The following is a 26,447-nucleotide window of genomic DNA, read 5'->3' on the forward strand; positions in this document are numbered from 1 at the left end:
CGATTTTACAGATTTGCCCAGCAGCTGTTCCTGAAGAAGAAATGTATTTTGATTTTGTAAGTTATTTTAAGAAAAATAATGACTTACAATTTCATAATTATTATAATATATATATATATATATATAGATATATATATATATATATATATATATATATATATATATATATATATATATATACACCTAAGTCTGTTTTTACACGGTAGATTGGTTCCAGAAGAAGCCGTGTAAAAAAACGCGTAAAAAAAGACATTGATCTTATACAAAAATGGGTGATTTGTTCCTAATCTCCAAAACCTATTAAAATTAGTGAAAAACAAGAATTTTTAGGGTATTCCCCTAAATTAGTGCTATTCACATTTGCTTTCACCAGTAAAAATTGTTAACCACTTAAATCTTTAAGGTTCGCAAACTATCGATACTATCGATGGTTTCAGACTTTTTTCTTTCATAAATACTTTTTTGTGATATCAACATACTTCGCAAAAATTAAATTTGACAAAAAAAAAATTAAGTACATAAAATTTCAAATCGTGCTAAATGGAATAAAATCGTGTAAAAAAATTAAAAATATTCAATTTTCAAACCGTGTTATATCAAAACCGTGTACAAAAAGACCGTGTAAAAACAGACTTAGGTGTATATATATATTAATAAATATATATTTACATACATATATATTTAATTATATAATATATTTTTATTTTTTTAAGTCGGGAAGACTTGAAGACTTTACGCCTCCTCCAAGAGCAATTCAAGAATTTATGTTGGATGAACCCATGGTTAGTATATATATATATATATATATATATATATATATATATATATATATATATACACTATTTACACTTCAATATTTTACGACATTCTTTTCTTTTCATTCTTTATATTCTCGTCAGTAGAGTCTTTTTCTTTTATCGTGTCAAAATTTCGGTTTGCTCATCAGTAGAGTCCTTTTTCATTTTCTCTAAATTGTCTGTGGAGTTCTTCTACCTCTTGTGTTAGAATTTTAATTTGCTTGTCAGTAGAATCTTATTTCCTATTTTCAAGGTTGTCAGTAGAGTTCTTTTTCTTTTTTGTGTTAAAATTTTAATTTGCTTGTCAGTAGAGTCCTTTTCCTTATTTTCTAGGTTTGAATCAAAATTTTAATTTACTTCAATTTGTTTTCTATCTTCTAAGTCGACAGTAGAGTCCTTTCAGAGAAAAGTCTTCTTTTATTTTTTAAGTCGTCAGTAGAGTTTTTTTCTCCTCGTGTCATAATCTTTTATCTATTTTTTATCTTCTAGGTCATTAGTAGAGTTCTTTTAAATTCTGTGTCACAATTTTAGTTTTGCTCGTCAGTAGAGTCCTTTTTCATATTCTAGGTTGTCAGTAGAGTCCTTTTTTAATTTTGTGTGTCAAAATTTTAGTTTGCTCATCAGAAGAGTTTTTTTTTTCATGTTCTTTAATTATTACAAAGATTACTTGAATATGAGTGTAATAAAAAAATAATAATACCTATTCTGTCAGAACAACTCGAGATAATTAATTTACCGCAGATGATGTTCATAGAAATTGTGCAAACAATTCATATTTCAAATGCAAATATTTACGTGAAAAAATTTTTTTCAGCAAAATCCTAAAATACGTGTCATATTATTTTATGTATAAAATCTGTAAAAAAAATTTCAGACGATTTTAAAATGCCAGGGTCTGGTTAGTGTGCTGTTTGTTAAAGAATGACCAATATATCAATTTATTAAAAATACACAGGACCAGTCTTTTAAATAATATATATATATATATATATATATATATATAAATATATATATATATATACATATATATTTAACTTCCCGTAGGGCAAGTTATAGTAATCGCAAAAAAATCGAAAATGAAAATTTTTATATATCTTTACGTTTCAGAGGTTTCTGAACATTTTGGCATACCTTAGAAAAAATGGATGTGTGTGTGTGTGTGTGTGTGTGTATGTGTGTGTGTATGTATGTATGTGTGTGTATGTATGTGCGGATACAAATTTTCGTCGACGATTTCGGGAACACGGATCAACCGATTTGAATAATTCAAAAAACATTCGATCCGTATTGATAAGGAGACGTGCTGATTAGTTTTTGGCAAAGGCAGGTCAAGCCGTTCCGAAGATACGGGGCAAAAAGTTCCGAAAACGGTAACTCAGTTTTTAAGAGAACGGAGCGTCCGATTTTAATAATTCAAAAAACATTTTATTTGTATTGACAAGGTGAAGAATCGATACAACTTTTATGAAGGTAGGTCCAGCGGTTCCGGAGATATAGAGGAAAAAGTAAAAAAATGAGCCATTTGGCGGTCAAAAATGATCATTAGACATATGCACATCAAATTATCAGACATTTTATAGAGATTTTAACAATAAGTATACATTTTGTTAACATTCCTATCGGTTCCGTACCAATGCTTATGCGTTAGACAGCGACGCGGCGCTTACGCGCTTTATATTTTGTCCCTAGGTAGTTAAAGCAGTACGATTGCTTTGAAAAAAAAGTTCAGATCTTCCACAATATGTCAAAATAAAGAAAAAAAAATTTTTTTTCAAAAAAAAAACTAATTTTTTGTCCAATTTATAGTTTCTCAAAAATCTTATTTTTTAAAACTAATTTTTTTTCAAAAATGTTAATCGTTTTAAAAAAAAATAATAATTTTTGGTACGGGAAGTTCCAGCAATTTGCCTTAAGGCACGATGCCCTAATTGCCTTAAGACAGAATTCCACTTACAGCTAGTTTTTTATATTTTTCAGACTCCTCCTTCAGGAATGATTCTGGATGAATATTTTACTCCTCCAGGAAGACCTCGAGGATATCCGTATCCTCCAATGGTAAATAAATAAATAACTATATATATATATATATATATATATATATATATATAATTTTTTTTTACTTTGTTTAGACTCCTCCGTCAGGAAGAATTGACGAAGAATTTTTCACACCACCAAGAAGACCTCCAGGATTTACTTGTCCTTATTCAGGACCTATTGTAAATATATTTATAAACACACACATATATATATATATATATATATATATATATATAATTATATATAGGGCAATTTACAGCCCAATTCTGCCTTTTAGCATAGCGTTTTCAGGGTAACGCTATCTTATGCTTATTCCTTGTTAGTGAAAATGTATTTCTATTTGTCGTGCGATCAGGCGTATTTTACATATAAACAAAGCAAGGAATAATATTTTGATAACAGATTCTTCGATTCGCAATTATCATAAGATTCTTTGTAAGGCAATATTGGTCAATTAATTTCTTATTTTCAAACCAACATTGTTATAAAATCAAGTACAAAGTTTTCAATGCTATCTATGTTGGTAAAACAGACAATTGTGTGGTTATGCAATAATTTAAATGAATAAAATTAAAATTATAATCATACTTTGGTTACTGACTGCATTAAAAATCACAATCGTAGTTTCAATTTTGTCGTTGCTACAATACTTTATTGTGAATCGAATTAAACACAGAGACGCTTTGCGGAATCTTGTTTTATTCAGCTATACAAAAACAGCATCAATAAAAGGATTGATACTTTTTCTGTCTGAAAGAGATACTACATTTTAAATAATATTTCTGAGTTTCTTTTTTTTTAATCTATACAATTTTTATAACTAAGTATAATTATTTATATCTTCTATTGTTTTATAGTTAAGTTATTTTGTATGCGTTTTTTCTTCAAATTGATGGCATAGATTAATATGTCGAATCGTATTATTAAGGATGTAAAATCATACTATTAAGCATATATGAAATTTTTAAATTTTTATTTGATATATTGCGCTAAAGATTATTAATAATATATAGATAGACACACACGCACATTTATATATATATATATATATATATATATATATATTATTTTTATTTCTAGACTCCGCCTTCAATAAGACTTTCAGGATATACTCCCGTAATTCCTGCAGGATTTGCGCCTCCTTATTCTGATAATATGGTAAGTATAAAATACATGTTATCAGTGATGTTTGTCCTCAATGTACTCCTAAACTACTGAACCGATTTTAAATTTTATTTGCTCATCGTATACATTTATATCTAACTTAGGATATAGACTATATTAAAAATCTCAGTTCATATTCGAAATGTTAAAATTTTAGTAAATTTCATTAATTTTGACAGTTATGGATTTGAAGAAAATTGTGAAATGTCTGTTGTTAATAGATTTTTTATTTACTTTTAATTTGTTAACCGTGACAAGATCCTAATGATATAAATTAACATAATTTATAATCGAAACGTTATATTAGTCAAAAATCAAGAATAATATGTCATTTGTAAATATTAAATATTTGAACTGTTGACTGTACATCTAGATTCAAATTTGAATCTAGTAGATTTTATGAAATGCCACAGCTAAACGTGGCCGGGTATGCTAGTATATATATAAATTATTTTTTTATTATTTTTATAGTTTGGCAGACCCGAAGACTACTCACATATTACATATGATGAACCAATGGTAAGTGTTAATTGAAATATATTATTGAATATATATATATATATATATAAATATATATATATATATATATATATATATATATATATATTACGATTATTTTTATTTCAGGGTCCTGAAATTAGACCTGAGGACTACGTAACACCAGTAAGTCTCCAATTAATATTTATATACAAATTAATAATCAATAATTTAAAGATAAAAAGGACTCTACTGACGAGCAAAACAGGAACCAGACACACACATTAATATATGATATTTATAGAGGTAAGGGAACTCTACTGACGATCAAATTTAAAGTGATAAAAATATTTAAAAGTTAGAAAAAAGGACTGTACTGCTAATAGAAAAGGGTCTACAGACGAATAAATAAAAAGTGTTTCGGAAAAGGATTGGATTGACAAGTAAATTAAACTTGGAAAAAATATTTGAAAGTTGGAAAATGGGACTCTACTGACAAGAGCAAATTCAAACATTTTTTAAAAAACTGGATTTGTACTGCCGAGCACATTTATACATTTGTTTTTTTTAACGAGCAAATTTATATATTCATTTAAGGGGAAAAGAACTCTACCGACGAGCAAATTTATATTTTTTTAAGAAAAAAAGAACTCTACTGACGAGCAAATCTATACATTTTTTATGAGAAGGGGACTCTACTGACGAGAAAATTGAAATATTTTCTTTTTAAAAAAAGAATGCTACTGATGAACAAATATATACTTTGTTTTCTAAAGAAAATTCTACTGATGAGCAAATTCAGATTTTTTTTATACGACTGCGGATTAAATTTAGACATTTTAATAAAAAAATTCTTGTTAAGTTTTCAGAAATTTTTAGAAAAAAGACTTTACAGACTAACAAAACAAAATAAAAAAAAATTCTCTGCTTAAAAGCTATATTTAACAACAATAAAATAAAAAATTGAGTTTACATCGAAATTTTTCAAAAACGGCTTGACCAATTTCAAAAATTTAAAAGCCGTTGGTCGTCTCTTTGTAATTCGTTAAATTTCTTCTGATAATTTTAATAAAACCTTGTATGATAATTTTAATTCATATACATTCTAAAATATTAGAGGTTTAATTATAAGAAACTAGCAAACCCGACGAACTCCGTTTCGCCACCAGATGGTTTCGTGAGAAGGATGAAGAAATTTTTTGTTTGTTGTATATTTGAAAAGGAAAAAAATGATTTTATTGCACAACTGTAATGAATTTATTTCGATTGCAAAAATGAAGTTTTTTTTAGTTGAACTTCTCTAAGTAAATGAAAGTGAATCCGCAAATTATCCGTTTCATTGAAGTGCTCTTTGGTAAACCACATTTTTTGTTTTTTGGTCTGACGTTAACACAAACAAAGCGAATGGTTTTCCAACTCGTGAACAGGCAACGTATAACTGCCCATGTGAGAAACAATGATTTTCTAAATAATCTATTTGAAATTTATCCCGCAAACACTAAGCGATTGGCCTTGCGACTTGTTATTGCGAACGCAAGGCGAACTGAAAATTGCAATCGTTTGAAGTCAAACGGAAGACCAGTCAGAATCATTGGTATGTCACCAAATCGCCAGCAATTTTTGATTGAATGGTGAAATTAAGTGCGTGTACATCATTATTTTTTGCAGCAAGAATTGCTCGTTGACTTAACCAAGCATAATTCTGATAATTCTCACTAATGTAATTACTCGAATTTTTAAAAACGGTGCGTGAATGTTCCAGTAGCTTGCATCAAGGCACGATGCCATGCACAACTAATTTTCTTAGCTATAATCCTTGCGGAGCCCGAGACCTTTCCAACGAATGCAAAATTGTCGAAATCGGTTCGTGCGTTCTGGAGTTATTTCGTCAGGAAGGAAAACCCGACTTATTTTTATATAATATATATATATATATATATATATATATATATATATATATATATAGAAGATATATATATATGTATATATTGCTTTCTTATGAAATAAATTTATTAATTACATATCGAAATATGTCTGAAATCAAAATGCCACTTACATCTATTTTTTTTATTTTCAGGTTCCAAAACGTACCATTAGACGACCCGGAGGCATTCCAAGGCCAGGTGGTATACCTAGACCATCAGGATTACCAGCACCACAGGTAATAAATGAAAATTAATAAAAAAATAATCATTTAATTAGATCATAAAAAATTCTTACATTTGTATAATTTTCACGATATTTATTGTTACATTTTTGTTTTCAAGGCTGCAAGAGGACGCTCGAGGCCAGCGGCAGCTTTGACTCCGGAAAAACAGAGGCCGCCTGCAGTTTGTCCGAGACCCACACAGGGGCAGCAGAGGCAGGCAAGGGCTGTTGCTCAACAGCAAGCTGCAGCAGGTAGAATATATATATATATATATATATATATATATATATATATATCTTGATAGTTTTTTCGACGTTGAAACATATTTCAAAGTAACTAGCAGCCCATTCGTCGAAATAAAAAAGGTATAAAGTATAAAAACTTTTATTTATACGTTTCGACACAAGATGCGTGTCATCATTCAGCAACACAGGACAAAAACACTCAACAAAAATTTATTTAAAAAAATTAAACTTAATAACATATTAGAGAAAAACATTTTTTTAGAAAAAATTATTAATAACTAAAAGATTTGAAAACTAATTTGACTAAAAGTTATGAAATGCATAATTGTGAAGCGAGAAACACGCCCATACCGAGCATCCAGACTCGGATGAATCTTTTAGTTATTAATAATTTTTTCTAAAAAAATGTTTTTCTCTAATATGTTATTAAGTTTAATTTTTTTAAATAAATTTTTGTTGAGTGTTTTTGTCCTGTGTTGCTGAATGATGACACGCATCTTGTGTCGAAACGTATAAATAAAAGTTTTTATACTTTATACCTTTTTTATTTCGACGAATGGGATGCTAGTTACTTTGAAATATATATATATACTCGTATATATATATATATATATATATATATATATATATATGTAGCGGCTTGTCAACACGCATCGCATTTCTACTGGACAGATAGGCTCATATAGTGACAGCACGGAGAAAACAAAATAATTTAAGTGTCAGATCGGATCTTACTTTTGTTTCTCCCGAGTCTTATTTCCAAAATTATTTTTCTTGAAACCTTTCTTTTCAATTGTGAATACGCAAATACCAAATATATTTTGTAAACGAGAAATATGATTACACATAGTGTTGTCAATATTAATCTTACATAAAATAAACCTAATATAAAACATTATATTTTATGGAATTTATTATGTCTACAATTTGGATCATTTTGGTATTACATATGGACCACTAACTATATATATATATATATATATATATATATATATACTAGCTAACCCGGTTTACGTTTTGCCATATAAAATATTTCCAGTATAAAATGTTTAGTAGAGAAATAACTAACTGATTGTAAATGTGGTGCCTAAGTGATAAGAGCAGCAAACAAAAAATATACGAATAGTTTACCCACTGCAAAGCATGTCATTTTATAATTTCTGCAAGGGCCAACCTGATCTGAAGAATCTATTTCAATTGAATTAGCACATTTACAGTTTCAAGATATTGATATGTTATTACCGAGCGTTTGTATTAATTCATTAAATTTTTTACTACGAAGCAATATCCGATAATCCGATTGAGTAAATATTTAATTAACATTGCCTACGATTACTATACTAATAATTAATATTTTTTGAATTTTTATTTATTAGCAGCTGCCCAAGCAGCGGCAGTTTGTCCAAGACCAGTTAGACGCGGGCTGCCTCAACCAACTGCAGGTAAATTAATTTATGAAATTTTTCTCGCCAGAAATTTGTAATTAAGTATTGTTTTTCTTTGGTTAAGTCATATACAAAAATAATACAAATAAATAAAACTCTGCAAATATTTGACCGAAAGTATAGCTAAATATTATTACGATTGTATATAAACAACAAACGCCACGAATTATTAGTAATAAGATTATTTCTTGCTCGTTTATATGTAAAATACGCCTGATCGCACAGCAAATAGATAGACATTTTCACAGTATTCACTAACTGATATTATCTTTATTTTCAAAATGATATATTTATCATTTTTATTTAAATTTCAGGTCCATCCAGGTTAAGGGCACCAAGTTCTAGGGCACCAGGTGCACGCAGAAGGATTTTGGCTAGTACACCTGAACAGCAGGTAATTTATTTTAGCTGATTTTTTAAATTTGTCATTGCATTCATTATGATTCAAAGTTACGTAATAAAAACGATATATATAATTGCAAATTAATGTAATATTGTTTTTATCAACTACAGATATAAAATAATAAATTTCTAATTACGTAATTGTTACATCAATAATTATTATAGCAAATGCGATATAAATAACTTCTAATTGATATAACATTGATTTTGTTAACTACATTTGCTACAACGATGTGGAATAATGAGCTAACTATAATTTTTTAGAACTGCTGTTACATCAATTTTACGTAGTGTTTGTTACGTGGTTGTTACATACGTATTTATTCAATGACAGTAATTGTGTCATTGACAAATTACATGTAATTGTAAATGTAACACTCGTTTTGTTTATGTCGACTATAGTTTGTAGTTACTTATTTATTATAATAAACGGTCAATTAAATTAATATTTAGTATAGTTATTATTACGTAATTGTTAAGTCATTAATTATAACAGTAAATGCGATATAAAAAGCTATTAATTAATTTAACATTGTTTTTGTTAACTACAGTTGTTACAACGTTGTGAAATAATGAATTTCTAATTAATTTCTAAAATTTTAAATCTAATTTAAAATTTTATATGACTGCTGTTACATTAATTTTACGTAATGTTTGTTACGTGGTTGTTACATTCGTATTTATTTAATGACAGTAATTGTGTCATTGACAAGTTACATGTAATTAAGTGTAACACTCGTTTTCTTGATGTTAACTACAACTTTGTAGTTATTTCTTTATTATAAAAAAACAGTTAATAAAATTAATATTCAGTATAACTATTGTTACGTAATTGTTACATCAATAATTATTATAACAAATGCGATATAAAAATCAACTAATTAATGTAATATTATTTTTTTTAACTACAGTTGTTACAACGTTGTAAAATATTAAATTTGTAATTAAAATTTTGTACGACTGCTGTTACATTAGTTTTACATTAGTTAGTTTACATACGTATTTATTCAAAGACAGGAATTGAGTCATTTATAAATACCATGTAATTAAATGTAACACTCGTTTTGTTAATGTTGTCTACAAGGTTGTAGTTATTTCTGTATTATAAAAAAACAGTTTTTAAAGTTAATATTCAGTATAGCTATTGTTACGTAATGGTTACATCTTTAGTTATTATAGCAAATGCGATATAAAAATCAACTAATGGATGTATTATAGTGTTTTTGGTAACTACAGTTGTTAAAACGTTGTGGAATAATGAATTTCTAACTTTAATTTTGTATCGCTGCTGTTACATTAGTTTCATGTAATGTTTGTTACGTGGTTGTTATATATGTATTTACTCAATGACAGAAATTATGTTATTGAAAATTTACATGTGGTTAAATGTAACACTCGTTTTGTTTATATTAACTTCAGCCTTGCAGTTACTTCTTTATTATAATAAACAGTTAATAAAATTAATATTCTGTATAACTATTGTTACGTAATGGTTACATCTTTAGTTATCATAGCAAATGCGATATAAAAATCAACTAATGGATGTATTATAGTGTTTTTGGTAACTACAGTTGTTAAAACGTTGTGGAATAATGAATTTCTAACTTTAATTTTGTATCGCTGCTGTTACATTAGTTTCATGTAATGTTTGTTACGTGGTTGTTACATACGTATTTATTTAATTATAGTAATTGTGTCATTGGCACATTTTACATCAATTAAATGTAACGCTTGTATTGTTTTTGTTAACTTAAACTTTGTAGTTACGTTTTTGTTATAATAAACATGCTTTAAAATTATTTTTTGTGCAACAATTGTTATGTATTTGTTACAAAGTTTTGTAACATTGGTTTCGTTAATGAAATGTAACTACAGTTATGCAATTGCAATTTAAAAAATTACTAATTTATTTATTTATATTATTATTATATATATTATAATAATATTAATGTAACTATACATAATATTTAATGTAACTATTGTTACTTAAATATTGCACATAAATATATAAATGTCGCATTTATGTCAACCAAATATAACTGTAGTTACGTAAAATTTACAGAATAGCAAATAAATGATTATTAACTGTTGTTACGTAATTAATGCTTCAGTGCATTCTATAAGATATAAATTAATTCTATTCTACTTTAATGTAACGTAAATTTATAACGTAACTTTGTAAATCATGTTTCTTATTTATAACATAACAGTTTCCATATTAATACGTTACTCCAATAATATTTATTACATATGTTTCGTTGCTAAGTTTAAAAATGTTTGTTACGTAACTCTAACGTTAATGTAACGTGTATGTTTTTACTTGCAGTTGCCGGTAGGTCCCGTAACACCAATGCAGGTACTTTAAACATTATGAATAATAATAATTGTTTCTTGTAATGTTACATTTATATATTTTTGTATGTACATTTGACCTTATGTACTTTTTGTATGTATATTTTTGTTACGTAACTTTAATGTAACATATTTGTTTCTTTTACAGCACGGACCGGAGATGCGTCCAGAAATGTTTGTGACACCAATGAAGGTATTAAAAATAATAAATATTTAATAATTATTTATAATAATACTAAGTATTATCCTACTTGTTACGTTCATAGTTTATATAGACTTTTAGACCGATTTAGCCGCATAACAGACCAATGTTATGGCAAAGCTATGTTATGAAGAACTTTCCATACAAATTCGTTCTAAAAGTCATGCGGTTGCTGTGCAGTCAGGCGTATTTCTTACGTTGTCATATACAAAACCTAAACTAAAAACCGCACAAATGTCAAAAAAACGATGTAAGATAACAGTGTGTTTCTGACTCAGCTTCTTAACACACATGTGACGTTGCAGTTTATTGTAAAACGCCTGAATGCACAGCAAATACATGACATTTTGGCAGCATTCAGTATGATTCAGTAGCAATATTAATACAAAAATTTAATGTAAAAGAGACTCTACTGATGAGTAAACTGACTTTGGGTAAAGTATTTTTGAAATCATGAAGGACTCTACTATCTAAGAAACAAAATTTAAATTTGAAGAAAATTTTATTGCAAAATGCTTACAAAAAGGGAATCTTGTAATTAAAATTGTTTGTTAGTAGAGTCACTTTTTAGATAAAATTTAATACTTGCTAGTCAGTATAATTCAGTAAGCTTTAGTAGCATAATGTATGGAAGTTGGAGCGTAACAAGGCCTTGCCATAACATGTAATTTTTGTTACGTATCTTTTATGTAACGTATATGTTTTTGTTACAGCACGGACCAGAAAAACGGCCAGAAATGTTTGTGACACCAATGAAGGTAAGAGATGTGACTTTAACGTTATGTAGCTTTAACGTAACTTTTATGTAACACGTGTGTTTTCTTGCAGCACGGACCCGAACCGCGGCCTGAAGATTACATGACACCGACACAGGTAATTCATCTAAAATTAATAAATTTGCTAGCCTATTGGCAAGTTGCTTAATGAATCAAATTCAATAATTAAATAATAAAATAATAATAATTATATATATATAAAATGATGTTTGGTGATGAAGCTTGAGGAATATTAAATTCGAAATATTTTAAGTCTATTGGTAAGTTTCAATTGTAAAAAATAATTTATTTACTTGTTTTTTAATATTAGACGTAAAATCTCCTATTGTATAATGGGCAATAGAAAAATGTTTCTTATAAGCCGCACTCGTGGCCAACTTGCGTTGCTACATCACTCCCCTTTTAATTTTGACATTTAAACTTCATTAGATATCATTTTATACAGTTAAAGTATAATGAGCAATACAAAAATACTTCTAATAACCCGCACTCGTGGCCAACTTGTGTTGCCACATCACTCCCCTTTTAATTATGACATTCAAACTTTATCAGATATCATTTTATACAGTTAAAGTATAATGAGCAATACAAAAATAATTCTAATAACCCGCACTCGTGGCCAGCTTGTGTTGCCACATCACTCTCCTTTCAATTTTGATATCTAAACCAACTTTTCTATGCCTATATTATTTTATACACTCTTATCAAACATCAAATTTCCTATCGTATAATAGGCAATCAAAAAATACTTCTAAAAATTTGCACTCGTGGCCAACTTGTGTTGCTACATCACTCCCCTTTCGATTTTGACATTTAAACCAACTTTTCTATGCCTATGTTATTTTATACACTTTTTTTAAACATCAAATTTTTTCCTATCGTATAATGGTCAATAGTAAAATGTTTCCTGGAAGCCGCATTCATGGCCAACTTGTGTTGCCACATCACTCCCCTTTCAATTTTGACGTTTAAAATTTACTAAATAATGTTTTATACAGTTTTTTAAAACATGAGATCTCCTATTTCAAAAATCCAATGGAAAAATACTTTATATAAGCCGCATTTTTGGCATACATGTTTTGCCACATCACTCCCTTTTGAATTTTGACATTTAAACTTTGTTAAATATTATTTTATACAGTTTTTGCAAACATGAAATCTCCACTTATCATATAACAGGCAATCGAAAAATCTTCTAATAATTCGCACTCGTAGCCAGCTTGTGTTGCCACATCACTCCCCTTTTAAATTTTGACATTTAAACTTTATTAAAAATTATTTTACACGCTCTTTTGAACATCGAATCTCTTATTTCAAAAATTCAATAGAAAAATGTTTAGTAGTTGCATTTTTGGCCAACATGTGTTGCCACAACACTCCCTTTTAAATTTTGGCATTTAAACTTTATTAAACATTATTTTATACACTCTTTTTAAACATCGAATCTCCCATTTCAATAATTCAATAGAAAAATATTTCTAAGTCACATTTTTGGCCATTATGTGTTGCCACAACACTCACCTTTCAATTTTCACATTTTATCATTCAAACTTTATTAAACATTATTTTATACAGTTTTTTATACACTTAATTTCTTATCGTATAATGAACAATTGAAGAATACTTAAGCCGCACTCGTGGCCAACTCGTATTGCCACATCACTCCCCTTTTAACATTATTGTTAGAAACTATCAAGTTACATAGCAAAGATGTAATGATGCTGCATGGACGAGTGCATCTAGAAAAGGTGTCGCATTGGTTGCGGTTAATTCAGGAAAAATATTAGATTAATAAATGTCAATACGTTTTAATAGATTTGTTATATATTTAATATATTTATTATAAGGTATTTATAATTGTTAAACTCTGGTGTTTAGATTTTCAAACAACTAAAGCAAAATTTAAGTTAATTATGGCAAGTTCGTAAATTCTCGTAGGCCTATATTATTTTAATATTTATTTATTAATAATATGTTTATTTTTAGGCTGCAGAAATGCGCGCCCTTGACGAATTCCAAAAGTCGATGAATGAAGCTTTAGAGGTAAAATTTAACTTTTTTTTGAAAATACAGTCATGGCGGTTTGAATTTTTTTAAATAATTTTTGTATTTTTTTTTTCTTAGTTTGATGCAATGGAAGGACAGTTGACACCGATGCAGCAAGCTATGCTAGTGAGATAAATTAAAATCTTAGAATTAATTATAAATTATTTTTATATTGTTAATAGTCTAAAGAAACGGCCTGGACGGACGTTTAGGAAAAAGTCAAAATTTGTCTCAAGGAATTTTTATTTAGAAATCCTAAATTTTCAATCAAGTCTAAAAAGATCTATAAGAATTCTATTCAATATATTTAATTCAAAAATATTTAATTTAAAATTTGTTTTCCAGAAAGAACGTTTTCCTTGTGACGTCATGGAACCTTTTGCAAAACATGTGAGTTGAATATAATAAGTTATTATTATTATTAAATTATTTATTTAAATAATATAAACAAATCCAAAAAAATATTATGATGAGGTAGATAGATTTATTTAATATTTTAATTCTTATTTTACAGATTAGTCCTGCAGAGAGACCATTTAGCCAGAAACCAATTGTAAGTAAAATAAAATAATTTGCTTTAATTTCACAATCAATCACATTTAAAAGTGAATAAAAATTCAATAAATCAAGAATTTAATTAAAATTAAATCCAATTAGTTTATTTTGTATTTGTTCTCTTATCTAACTTATTGCTTAAGCTTCTCTAATAATGTTTTAATCTTATCTAATAATTGCTTAATTATGCTAAAATTTAAGCTTATTTAATAATTTATTAATCTTATTTTTGTTTCAGGAAACAGAAACAAGTCCGGTGAGTACCACAATTTTATTTAAAATATTATTCATTTATTTATTTTATTTAAATTTTTTAAATTTTTCAGCATCAAGTATTCGTAGGTGACCTTTCAGAACCATCTTTAGACGAGGTAAAATTGACTTATTTTTATATTTTTGGGCCAATTCTGCGATAAAATAGGCCATAACATAACGTTATGCTATTTTCTTGGTATTACTATGTAAATGCTAGATATAAAATCTAACATAGAAAAGCCAAAAACATTAACAAAAGAATATAACACAAGGTTGTAAATTTATTATGCCTGACTATACAGCAACCACATAGGTTTTTAACAATTAAAAAAATATATAATTGATATTCAAAACAGAAATTTGAATGAATAAATTCAGATAAAATTTTAGTTTTTAAAAATTATTTTAACAATTTTTAGTACAAAGAAATAAGCATAACATAACGTTGCTATAACCACGTTGTGTTTTGATCTATTTTTTCGAAGAATTGGCCTGTTAGTTTAAAAAAAATAGACTAATTTTGGATAAAATTAATAAAAAAGTAAAAGTCGTGAATGCTAAACTCGATATTAAATTACTTATTTTACAATAATTTAAATTAATAATTTTTAGCATTTTTAGCATAAATGAAAAAATCGAAAACGGGATAAAACGTATCATATGTCCTTCTCCTTGCTCTAAACTACCTCCCTGCCAATTTTGAGCTAAATCGGTTCAGTGTTTTAACTAACACGATCCTCTTATCTATGTTTATATATATATATATATATATATATATATATATATATATATTAGATTTGATAATTTATTGAATATTTTAATTTTAAAAATTTCTCCTGACTTAACCGCAACTAATGTGACACCTTTTCACTTTTTTTAGCTACGTTACCTGATAGTTTTAAACCACGTTAGAAGTACGTAACATTTAAGTCGACATTATATTTACTGGAAGTTACTCATTTGTTACGTTATTATTCAAATAGTGAATATATGTCTAATTTTTTTTTTAATTTTTTTGCAGGGTGTTTCAGAAGTATCAGCTCCGGAGTTGAGCGATGTTTCTAGCGATGGATCGATGGTAAATATAAATTTATATATATATATATATATATATATATATATATTTATATAACAAATGTATTCTGAATGGATAGATAGATATTAATTTAGAAATATGAATAAACAACACTTTTTTTGCACTAAATTATTAAATAATAATTTTACAAACGTTTCTAGACTAGGTTTGTCTCATCATCATTTAAAATTATATAATTAAAATTTAAAATTTAAAATATGGAAATCTAAATTAGCATTATGTGTTATCCGTTACAAGTCATTCCTTCTACTAATGTTACTTGAGAGATGAGAAATAACACAAATAATTAATTTCATAATAGTTTAATTTTGCATGATTTGTGTATATACAATACTTTTATGTTTTTCCATGCAATTGTCCATGTGAAAAGCAATTCTGATCTAAATGCAAAATATTTAAGTAATTTAATTTAATAAAGAGAGTATAATGTTTGTCCCCAGTAGATGCCGCCACCATTAAAAAAGGGTAAAATACAAAAAAATACGTTTGTGGGTATGTGACTGATGTAAAAAATAGATAATATCCATTTCAGATACGAATTATATGTCATACTAAAATTTCAGCTCAACCAGTGCTGAACTTTTTGAGTTTTTCAAATTATTTTCAGATATTGATTTATTTATTTATTTTCAGGCACCTTGTCCTTTGCGCTCGCCGACTGCGGTAAGTTAAAAAATATTATTAATTTATTAATAATATTTTTATTATATTTAAATATTTTCAAATTATATTTTATAACTTAAATATAATTAACATTTTTTTTTCTATTTCTTGCAGGCTAAACCGCCGGTTCCAGATATGGTGAGTGAAAATGTTTTTTTAAAAATATTTTCAATGACGTAGATATATTGTTTTAATAATAATTATTGATAATTAATTATTATTGAAAATTTATAAGTTATGGGTGTATAATTTGTAAGTATAATTTAAAAAATGACAGGTTTAGTATAAAAAAGAGAGAAAATGAGGGAAAAGGGGATTTTATTTAGTATAACAAAAGAGGAAAAAGGGATTTTTTATGAAATAAATCAATACCAACCGAAACATTTTTTTATAAAAATATTCTGTTCGAGCAATATTTCATCTTTAGTTATTTTTATTTGATTCTTATTAAATTTTGGTCCTAACCGTACTTTGCGTTTCAACATTTGAATATTCACACAGATTGCGTTCTACAAGCTAAACCGCCAAAGATACGAAAAAACTTTGTTTAGACGAAAAGTGCAGAATAAAATTACGAATAAAATGATATATGAATCATTAAGTGTGTTCATATAATTTTCTCAAGATTTTCTAGTTTATCTAGAATTTTTCAAGTGCTACTCGCCTGTAGGCCACACCGTGCGGAATTCGAAGTTGCGATATATGAGAAAAAAACTAAGAATTTTGAGACCTTTCTAACGATGTATAATACTTTATATGTTTTCTTTAAAGAAATATCATATAGTGTGGTTAGTTGCTGGAACCTAACCGCACTTTGCACTTCATTACTTGAATATTCACACAAATTGCTTTCTATAAGCCAAACCGTAAAAGATACGAAAAAATTATGTTCGTACGAAAGATAGAGAATGAAATTGGGAATAAAATGATATATAAATTGTCAAGTGTGTTCATATAAATTTTTCGCAATTTTCTAGTTTTTCTTAAATTTTACAACTGCAACTTGCCTGTAGGCCACACCGTGCGTAAATCGAAATTGCGATATATGGGGAAAAAACTAGGAATTATGAGACCTTTCTAACGATGTATAATACTTAATATGGTTTCTTTAGAGAAATATCGAATAGTATGGTTAGTAAGTTGCTCGAACCGCACTTTGCATTTCAACATTTGAATATTCACACAAATTGCACTCTACAAGCTAAACGGAAAAAGATACGAAAAAACTTTGTTCAGACGAAAAATACAGAAATAAATTATGAATAGAATGATATATAAATCGTTAAGTGTGTTCATATAATTTTCTCAAGATTTTCCAGTTTTTCTTGAATTTTTCAACTGCAACTTGCCTGTAGGCCACACCGTGCGTAAATCAAAGTTGCGATATATGGCAAGAAAACTAAGGATTTTGAGACCTTTCTAACGATGTATAATACTTAATATGGTTTCTTTAGAGAAATATCGAATAGTATGGTTAGTAAGTTGCTCGAACCTAACCGCACTTTGCACTTCAACAATTGAATATTCACACAGATTGCGTTTTATAAGCCAAACCGTAAAAGATACGTAAAAGCTTTGTTCGAACAAAAAATGCAGGATAAAATTACGAATAGAATGATATATAAATCGTTAAGTGTGTTCATATAATTTTCTCAAGATTTTCCAATTTTTCTTGAATTTTTCAACTGCAACTCGCCTGTAGGCCACACCGTACTTAAATCGAAGTTGTGATATATGGGAAAAAAACTAAGAATTTTGAGGCCTTTCTAACGATGTACGAGTATAATACTTAATATGGTTTCTTTAGAGAAATATCGAATAGTATGGTTAGTAAGTTGCTCGAACCTAACCGCACTTTGCATTTCAACATTTGAATATTCACACAGATTGCTTTCTATAAGCCAAACCATAAAAGATACAAAAATTCTTAGTTCAGACAAAAAATGCAGGATAAAATTACGAATAAAATGATATATAAATCGTTATATGTGTTTATATAACTTTCTTGAGATTTTCTATCTATTTGTTTTTATTCATATATCTTACTCCGTCTCTGCCTGAATGCGTATATGTCGCTCTCTTTCACTTCAATATCTTTAACCCTAAAAATATATATCTGTCTCTTTTTAATTATATATAATTTTATATTTGTTTTCTTTTTCAGACGTTGGCGGACGTTTCGTCTCCGGAATTGGCGGACGTTTCGTCTCCGGAATTGGCGGACGTTTCCGACGTTGAAGTTCCGGTAAAATATTATTATTATTTATTATTTTATTAAACAAAATATTTAAACAAATTTAATAATATAAATATTAATTTTCAGGATGTTTGTCCCAGGCAGCCTGCTATGGTACGTATAAAATTTATAATTATTTTATATACATATATATATATATATATATATATATATATGTATATGTATATATATATATATATATATTATAATAACATTAATTTTACTTGCAGCTCAATGAACGCGCTACTGCAGCACAAATGGAAGCGGTAAGTAAAATTTTGTCATTGTATTCAAATGTTATTTTAGAGCATACTTAGTAGTTGTAGGTGCTTATAATGTTAGACATTATTGTTCATTATTCAATTTTGCATAAATTTGCTAAATAAATCATTGATTTTGCGTTAATATTTCAAAAGTTATCAAAGATTTTGTAACTAAATGCGCGTTGAAGTTTAAAGGCACCTTTACAAATTCTTGCATATGTACTAGATTACAATAATGTATTCAAATGCATTTTTAGGGTATACTGAGTTGTTGTAGGTCTTTATAATGTTAGACAATATTGTTCACCGTTTAATTTTGCATAAATTTTCTAAAGACACCATTCAAATTGCGTAAATATTTCAAAAGTTATTAAAGATTTTGTAACTAAATGCAAGTCGAAAATTAATATTATCTTCACAAATCCTTGCGGCGTGTAATTTAAACTAGTTGAAAGTGGCATTTAGCCCTAAGGCAAGTTGCATGAACAAAAATTGTTATTTCAAACATTTCAAAAAAGTTGATATTTTGAGTTTCTAATAAGACTTGCGACCTGTTTATTAGTTTTAACTTATAAATAAAACTACTTACTATATTTAAATAATTTTTACCTAAAACATCCTATTAAATTTTATTGCACAAAATCTGTTGTAACCATTTGACATTTGACGTATGAGCAACCATACATTGCTTCATTTTAAATAACGTTTCTAAAAAAAAAAATAAAATTAAAAACTTAATATTTTGTTTTATTTTTATATATAAGATTATAAGTTGAGTATAAATCTAATATGTATTAACTTAGTAAAAATAATTTTAATTTTTGTTACAGACTTTGGCTGATATGTCTGCTCCAAATTTAAGTGGAGCTTCGAGCTTTGGAGAAGCAGTGAGTTTAAGCTTATTTTATTTTTAAATTAAATTAGTAAATAAAAGGCAAAAAAATTTATACAATTTTATTAATTAATTGCAAAACGTTTGACAAATTTAATTTCTTGTAGGCGGGTCAAGTTTGTCCTGGAATGGAAGCTGTAAGTATATTAAAGATAAATAAATATATATATATATATATATATATATATATATATATAATATAATTTTATTTATGATATTTTTCCAGACTGTAGCAGACGTTTCGTCGCCAGATTTGGGAGACATTTCAGATATATCACCGGTAAGTTATTTACATTTATATAATAAGTATATATACTAGATGACCCGACAGACGTTGTCCTGTACCCATGTCTACAATTTTTTTATATAATTCTAATATATACCGCTTACCTAAAAATGTAAACTACTTCATGTTGGATAAATTTTGGCAGATGATAGTTTATATATAAAATCTCAAGTAAAAATTGCATTTTTCTTACTAATAATTAACTATTAGTATTATATCTTATATAATTGTCACTTAAAGGAAAATGGTAAACCAATGGGTTGCATCTCCTAAAATAATAGGATAGAAAATTTATTAGTTTTACATATTTATCAAAAATAATTTTTTTCATTAAAAGTTTGTATTAAGAGTTTGAAGTTATTACTAAATAAGTTTTCGATTTTTTTCAAGGTATTTAATTTATATAAATATACTAGCTGACCCGGCATACTTTGTTTTACTATGTAAAGTATTAATTTGAAGAAATGTCCAAAGTGCAAAAGATCATATTAATTTCATATAAGTGAGGTTGAGTTTTTTTATTTAATTTATATATATATATATATATATATATATATTTCAATATATATATATATATATATATATATATGTATATATATACTAGCTGACCCGGCATACTTTGTTTTACTCCGTAAAATATTAATTTGGAGAAATGTCCAAAGTACAAAAGATCATTAATTTCATATAAGTGAGGTTCAGTTTTTTTTATTTAATTTATATATATATATATATATATATATATACTAGCTGACCCGGCATACTTTGTTTATGTTTATCATCTAAAATGTATGTAAAGTAAATGTCCGACGTACAAAAAATTAAAAATGACACAATTAAAATTTTGGTAATTTTGACACTAAGTTATTTCTACATTTCGACACTTTATGTGTGTCATCATTCAGCAAATCTGAAATTTTAAATTCAAAATAGTGTTTGTTGTTAATAGAAAATATGTTTGTATTTCGGGTTTTGTTCTTCAAAGTATGGAAGAATTATATTTTTTACAAAAATGAATTTTTAAAAATAATGTATTAATATAACAAATTCACTGTTAAAATTGTTTTGTTTCGGAAACTAATTTCATACAGAAAAATTATTTTGAAAATGACAAATGGTTGAAAATACAATATGTTTATTAATGAAATATTTTAATTTGAAGTCATTGTCAGTAGAGTTCCTATGTTCAAAAAAATAAGACTATAACTAAAAGACCTAACTTGTTCGTCAGTACAGTTCATTTTTACTCATTAAAACTACACTCTTAAAAATGTAAAAAATTATTGGAAATTAAATTACTTAAGACCATTTATTAGTAGAGTTCTTTTTTGTCATAATTACATTAGTCATTGTTTTAATAATTTTATTATCATTACTATTATATATTAATAATACATAATTTATTTCAACAATTAATATTTGTTAATAATATTTATTTTATTTCAACAGGATGTGTGTCCCAGACCGACTTCAGTAAGTATAAATAATATATATATATATATATATATAATTAATATATTTATTAATTATTAATTACTAATGTTGGTTTCTGTCTTTGCAGGCTGGTAAGATGACTTCTCAGGAGATGGCGGCGGTAATTATAAATTTATATTAATAATTATAACATTATTAATATATATATATATATATATATATATATATATATATATATTATTGGATTTGTTTTTTTTTAGGTTTTGGCTGATTTATCGGTGCCTCGTATTCAAGGAGTTTCTCCAGTAAGTTATTATATATATATATATATATATATATATATATATATGATATTTCACTTACATATTTCATTGCGATTGGATCACTAATTTTTTTTTAGTATATTTTACTTCATTTTCTTTAAATGAATATGTCTAATTTTTACAATCATAATTGCAAAAACAAAAGGCTTAGATAGTAACAAGAAAATTAAATCATTATTATTATTATTATATATTAATTATTTCAGTTACTTTATTTAATACCTATTACATTGACATTATCACAATATTTTACAAATTATCATTTGTATTTATTACTATTTTTTTTTAAATTTATTACTAATTTTATTGTCTTGCACTGAAATTTGAAGCAGAAATTATTAAATATAGTTAATAAAAGAATATATATTTTATTAAAATAACATCGACAGTATTTATATATAATACTCTATTCAATCCAAATAATTTTAACAAAAATATAATTCAAAATTTATAATATTTAAAGAAATATTTCTATAAATATTTGTTCAAAGTAGAAGTAAAAACATTAAACAGTAATAGTAAACAGCAATAATAAATATTCTTTACATTGACAATTTAAAAAATTAAAGAAATTGCTTGTTTTTGTTTACTAAATATTTTAGTAACTGATTTTTTTTTAAATTTATTACTAATATGTTTAGTATTGATTTTCATTATCAATTATACCAAATTATTTAAATCAAAAATAATTTTCTATTTATTTTATAATAAAGCTAATTTTAAATTTTTTTTATAGTTCACACGAATGACTCAACGAGAACTAGAAGAGGTGAGTAAATCATATTATATATATTTATATGTATATATATATATATATATTTGTATATATATATAAATATATATATATATATATATATATATATAAATATATATATATATAAAATAATTATATTTTTGTTTCAGGCTATCGGTATGGGCGAGGAAGTAAGTTGTAGATATTAACATTTATCACTAAAGTAAAATATAGTAATATTTACTTATATATAAATATATATATATATATATATATATATATATATATATTTATTTATTTTTGCAGGCTGTTGCAGAGGTAAGTTTGAATAAAAATTAACGATATATATATATATATATATATATATATATTTATTTACATATATTTACATATAATTATTACAATTATTTTATTATTTAGGAAGTGTGTCCTGCTGGGTCGCCTGGAAGACCACCAGTGTCTCGTTTTGTAAGTAAATATTGTATTTTATTTTATTATATATATATATATATATATATATATGTACATATATATAATAAATGCAAGTCCTCATATGTTTTTCGTTGTATATGTAGAGTGCTCAAGCACGTTACATGTTTGAGCGAACTTTGCCGACGACAATAGCGGACTCTCTCGATTGATCAAATATCATTTAAATTGATAACTTGTTATTTAATAAGCATATTTATAAATATTGATTTTGAAAATTAATTTTGTTACAATATATTTTTCAGGATGCTCGTCTACAGGAATTGGAAGCGGTGAGTTGCAAATATATATATATATATATATATATATATATATATATATATATATAAAGATAGTTGATTCGTTACCTATATATATATCCCTTAATACCTCTTGTGTCAACAAACGGAATTCCTCTCATTTTTTACATGACAGTTACAAAGTCATTATAAATTTCATTAAAAGTAATTCTTTACAGTGTTATATACAGTATTGTACGTTATATCTTTTTCTCTGTTTTTCACTCTTTTTTTGTTTCACCCCGCAACCACTCACTCTACCGCACGTGTCGCGTAACCTTGAATTTGTCTTATTATGCATAGCGAGCGAACATCACGCATTATTAGAAGGGCATTATATGCTTTTTTAATTTCTCTCTTTATTGATTATTGTTAGTTATGTTGTTCTTTGGCACAAGTTTAGTGTTTAATAAATTTTATATAATTTTTGTTATATATTTAAATATTTTTAAATTTAATTTCAACTATTGTTATTGTGTTTTTTTAGATTACTGAATGATGGCGACACACATTAAGTGTCCAAACGTTTACTAGAATAAAGAGTTTTTCTATTTCAACAAACTTTCGTCAACAAAACTATCAACTCACACATACACACACACACACATATATATATATATAAATATATATATATATATATATATATATATTAAAATTTATACATGTTTTTTTTGGTTTTAGGCTTTGTTTGAAGAGGCACCTCGTCCGCCGTCACCTGTAAGTTTTATAAATTATATATGTATATATATACCTATATATATATATACCACATGGATTTAATTAGAGGATGAGTGATTTATAAATATTTTAAGTGTCACTATATTTGAGTTCACAAATGCTATCATAGATGGCGCAAGAATTTACTCAATGACATATGTTAATAATAAATATACGAAACTTTTAATTGAAGTGCGAACTGTATAAATGTTAATATTAGAAGAAAACTTTAGAGAATATTTCTTTATTAATTTGGAAGCATTTGAGCTCTTGGGTGCAAAGAAATTCGAAAACGTCCATATTAAAAACCACCCGGATATATATATATATATATGTATATATATATATATTTATATTTATTTATTTATTTATTTATAATTACATTTTTTTTTAAATGCAGGAAGTGTGTCCTGCTGCCAAGCCAATGTCTGATTATGTGAGTAATAATATTATTTATTATTTTATTATACATATATTATTATAATATTTTTAAATAGACTTTCGAATATAGAAATGTCAATTGACAAAGTCCATGCGGTTGCTATGCAGTCAGGCGTATTTCTCAGGTTGTCAGATAGAAAACCTGAACTAAAAACCGCACAAACGTCAAAAATACGATGTTAGATAACAGGGTCTTTCTGACTCAGCTTAATAACATACGAGTGACATTGCAGTTTGTGTGTAAAACGCCTGAATGCACAGCAAATACATGACATTTTGACAGTATTCAGTATGATTCAGTAGCATAATATATGGAACATGGCCTTGCCATAACATTCGTCTGTTGTGCGGCAGAATAGGTCCTTAAATTGATAATTTATAGTTATTAATGTATTTGTTTTTTTTTTTTAATTAATTTTGTTTTTATATATTTTTCAGGATGCTCGTTTACAACAAATAAGAATGGTGAGTTGGATTTTGAAAATATATTTATGTAATTAATAATTTATGTATTATGAATTTATTTTGTTTTCTAGGCTGCGATGGAGACACCTCGTCGGCCGTCATCGGTAAAATTTATAAATTATATATAATATAATTATATATAATTATATAATATATATATGTATATATATATATATATAACTATCAAGATATATATATATATATATATATATATATATATATATATATTAAAACTCACAATTTAAAAACACTTAAAAAATTGTGAAACAAAATATTTCTTACATTAAAATTCCTAAAAATTTGTAAAAGAAAATACTCATATTGTAAAAATACTTATTTGTTTAAAAAAAAATAATGATAATAATTGTAGTATGAGACACTTAAATTGGTTAAAATATCATAAAATAATCTAAAATTTGTTAAACAAAATAATTATATTGTATAGCTTATTAAAATACTTATTGAATTTTCAAAAAATACTTGCAACAAATAATCTAATTAAATTTAAAAATAATTAAAATAAGCTAAACATAAAAAAGTTTATAGTAAATAAATTAAATAATAAATAAATAATAAAATAGTTATTAGTAAATAAATTATATTATATCTGCAAAATATTGACTTGAGTTATTATATATATATATATATATATATATATATTGTATGATTCTGAATTTGATGTTTACATATGTATTAACAAGTAGTAATCGGGCATAACAGTTTTTTTACTTGGTGTTACTGCCCGAATTAACATAGCTTTTCAAGATATATCAGCACCAAATTCACATATTTTAATATATATTAGAGCGGTCGTTTCGATATTTATATTGAGTATGTACAACACTATGCATATATCTTACTCACTCGCGCACACTGTTGTGTATGCATCGCTCTCTTTCACTCTAGTGTTGTCAGAACAAAATTTAATCTTGACAAATAATTGTTATGCCCGATTACTACTTGTTAATATATATATGTATATATATATATATATATATATATATATTATACTTAATTTTTTTTAAAAACTACATTTCAATACTATTCACATTTTACAGTTATTGAGAGACTATTCTGTACCTCTAGCCGTTCCAGGAACTCCTGTAAGTTATAATAATATTTAAAAATATAAATATTTTTTTTAGCAATATTAATAATAATATTTAAAATTTTAGAAAGGTCCTCCTCCACGTCGACCATCTATGGTAAGTTTATTATTTAGTTTATTACTT

General features: G+C 26.1%; 1 protein-coding gene across 1 annotated transcript in view; it reads left to right on the plus strand.

Moving 5' to 3' along the window:
* The window catches only part of LOC113378516 (nascent polypeptide-associated complex subunit alpha, muscle-specific form-like), a 109,500-nt gene that overhangs the window by 19,954 nt on the left and 63,099 nt on the right, over window positions 1-26,447 (plus strand). The window contains exons 24-60 of the mRNA XM_026619058.1: window positions 12-56; window positions 714-782; window positions 2,775-2,852; window positions 2,927-3,013; window positions 3,915-3,992; window positions 6,553-6,636; window positions 6,743-6,875; window positions 8,246-8,311; window positions 8,629-8,708; window positions 11,217-11,261; window positions 11,984-12,028; window positions 12,099-12,143; window positions 14,033-14,089; window positions 14,171-14,218; window positions 14,438-14,482; window positions 14,607-14,645; window positions 14,886-14,903; window positions 14,974-15,018; window positions 15,924-15,980; window positions 16,632-16,661; window positions 16,776-16,799; window positions 18,826-18,906; window positions 18,985-19,011; window positions 19,128-19,163; window positions 19,991-20,047; window positions 20,160-20,189; window positions 20,279-20,332; window positions 22,829-22,861; window positions 22,996-23,016; window positions 23,246-23,293; window positions 23,560-23,586; window positions 24,274-24,309; window positions 24,710-24,745; window positions 25,189-25,215; window positions 25,287-25,319; window positions 26,274-26,318; window positions 26,391-26,420. Coding sequence (XP_026474843.1) covers window positions 12-56; window positions 714-782; window positions 2,775-2,852; window positions 2,927-3,013; window positions 3,915-3,992; window positions 6,553-6,636; window positions 6,743-6,875; window positions 8,246-8,311; window positions 8,629-8,708; window positions 11,217-11,261; window positions 11,984-12,028; window positions 12,099-12,143; window positions 14,033-14,089; window positions 14,171-14,218; window positions 14,438-14,482; window positions 14,607-14,645; window positions 14,886-14,903; window positions 14,974-15,018; window positions 15,924-15,980; window positions 16,632-16,661; window positions 16,776-16,799; window positions 18,826-18,906; window positions 18,985-19,011; window positions 19,128-19,163; window positions 19,991-20,047; window positions 20,160-20,189; window positions 20,279-20,332; window positions 22,829-22,861; window positions 22,996-23,016; window positions 23,246-23,293; window positions 23,560-23,586; window positions 24,274-24,309; window positions 24,710-24,745; window positions 25,189-25,215; window positions 25,287-25,319; window positions 26,274-26,318; window positions 26,391-26,420 — 1,839 coding nt within the window. The remainder of the gene's footprint in view (window positions 1-11; window positions 57-713; window positions 783-2,774; window positions 2,853-2,926; window positions 3,014-3,914; window positions 3,993-6,552; window positions 6,637-6,742; window positions 6,876-8,245; window positions 8,312-8,628; window positions 8,709-11,216; window positions 11,262-11,983; window positions 12,029-12,098; window positions 12,144-14,032; window positions 14,090-14,170; window positions 14,219-14,437; window positions 14,483-14,606; window positions 14,646-14,885; window positions 14,904-14,973; window positions 15,019-15,923; window positions 15,981-16,631; window positions 16,662-16,775; window positions 16,800-18,825; window positions 18,907-18,984; window positions 19,012-19,127; window positions 19,164-19,990; window positions 20,048-20,159; window positions 20,190-20,278; window positions 20,333-22,828; window positions 22,862-22,995; window positions 23,017-23,245; window positions 23,294-23,559; window positions 23,587-24,273; window positions 24,310-24,709; window positions 24,746-25,188; window positions 25,216-25,286; window positions 25,320-26,273; window positions 26,319-26,390; window positions 26,421-26,447) is intronic.

Source organism: Ctenocephalides felis, unplaced genomic scaffold (genome assembly GCF_003426905.1).
Source record: "Ctenocephalides felis isolate EL2017-DRISC unplaced genomic scaffold, ASM342690v1 CF-g0.4_SCAFFOLD_01886, whole genome shotgun sequence".
Taxonomy (NCBI): Eukaryota; Metazoa; Arthropoda; class Insecta; order Siphonaptera; family Pulicidae; genus Ctenocephalides; species Ctenocephalides felis.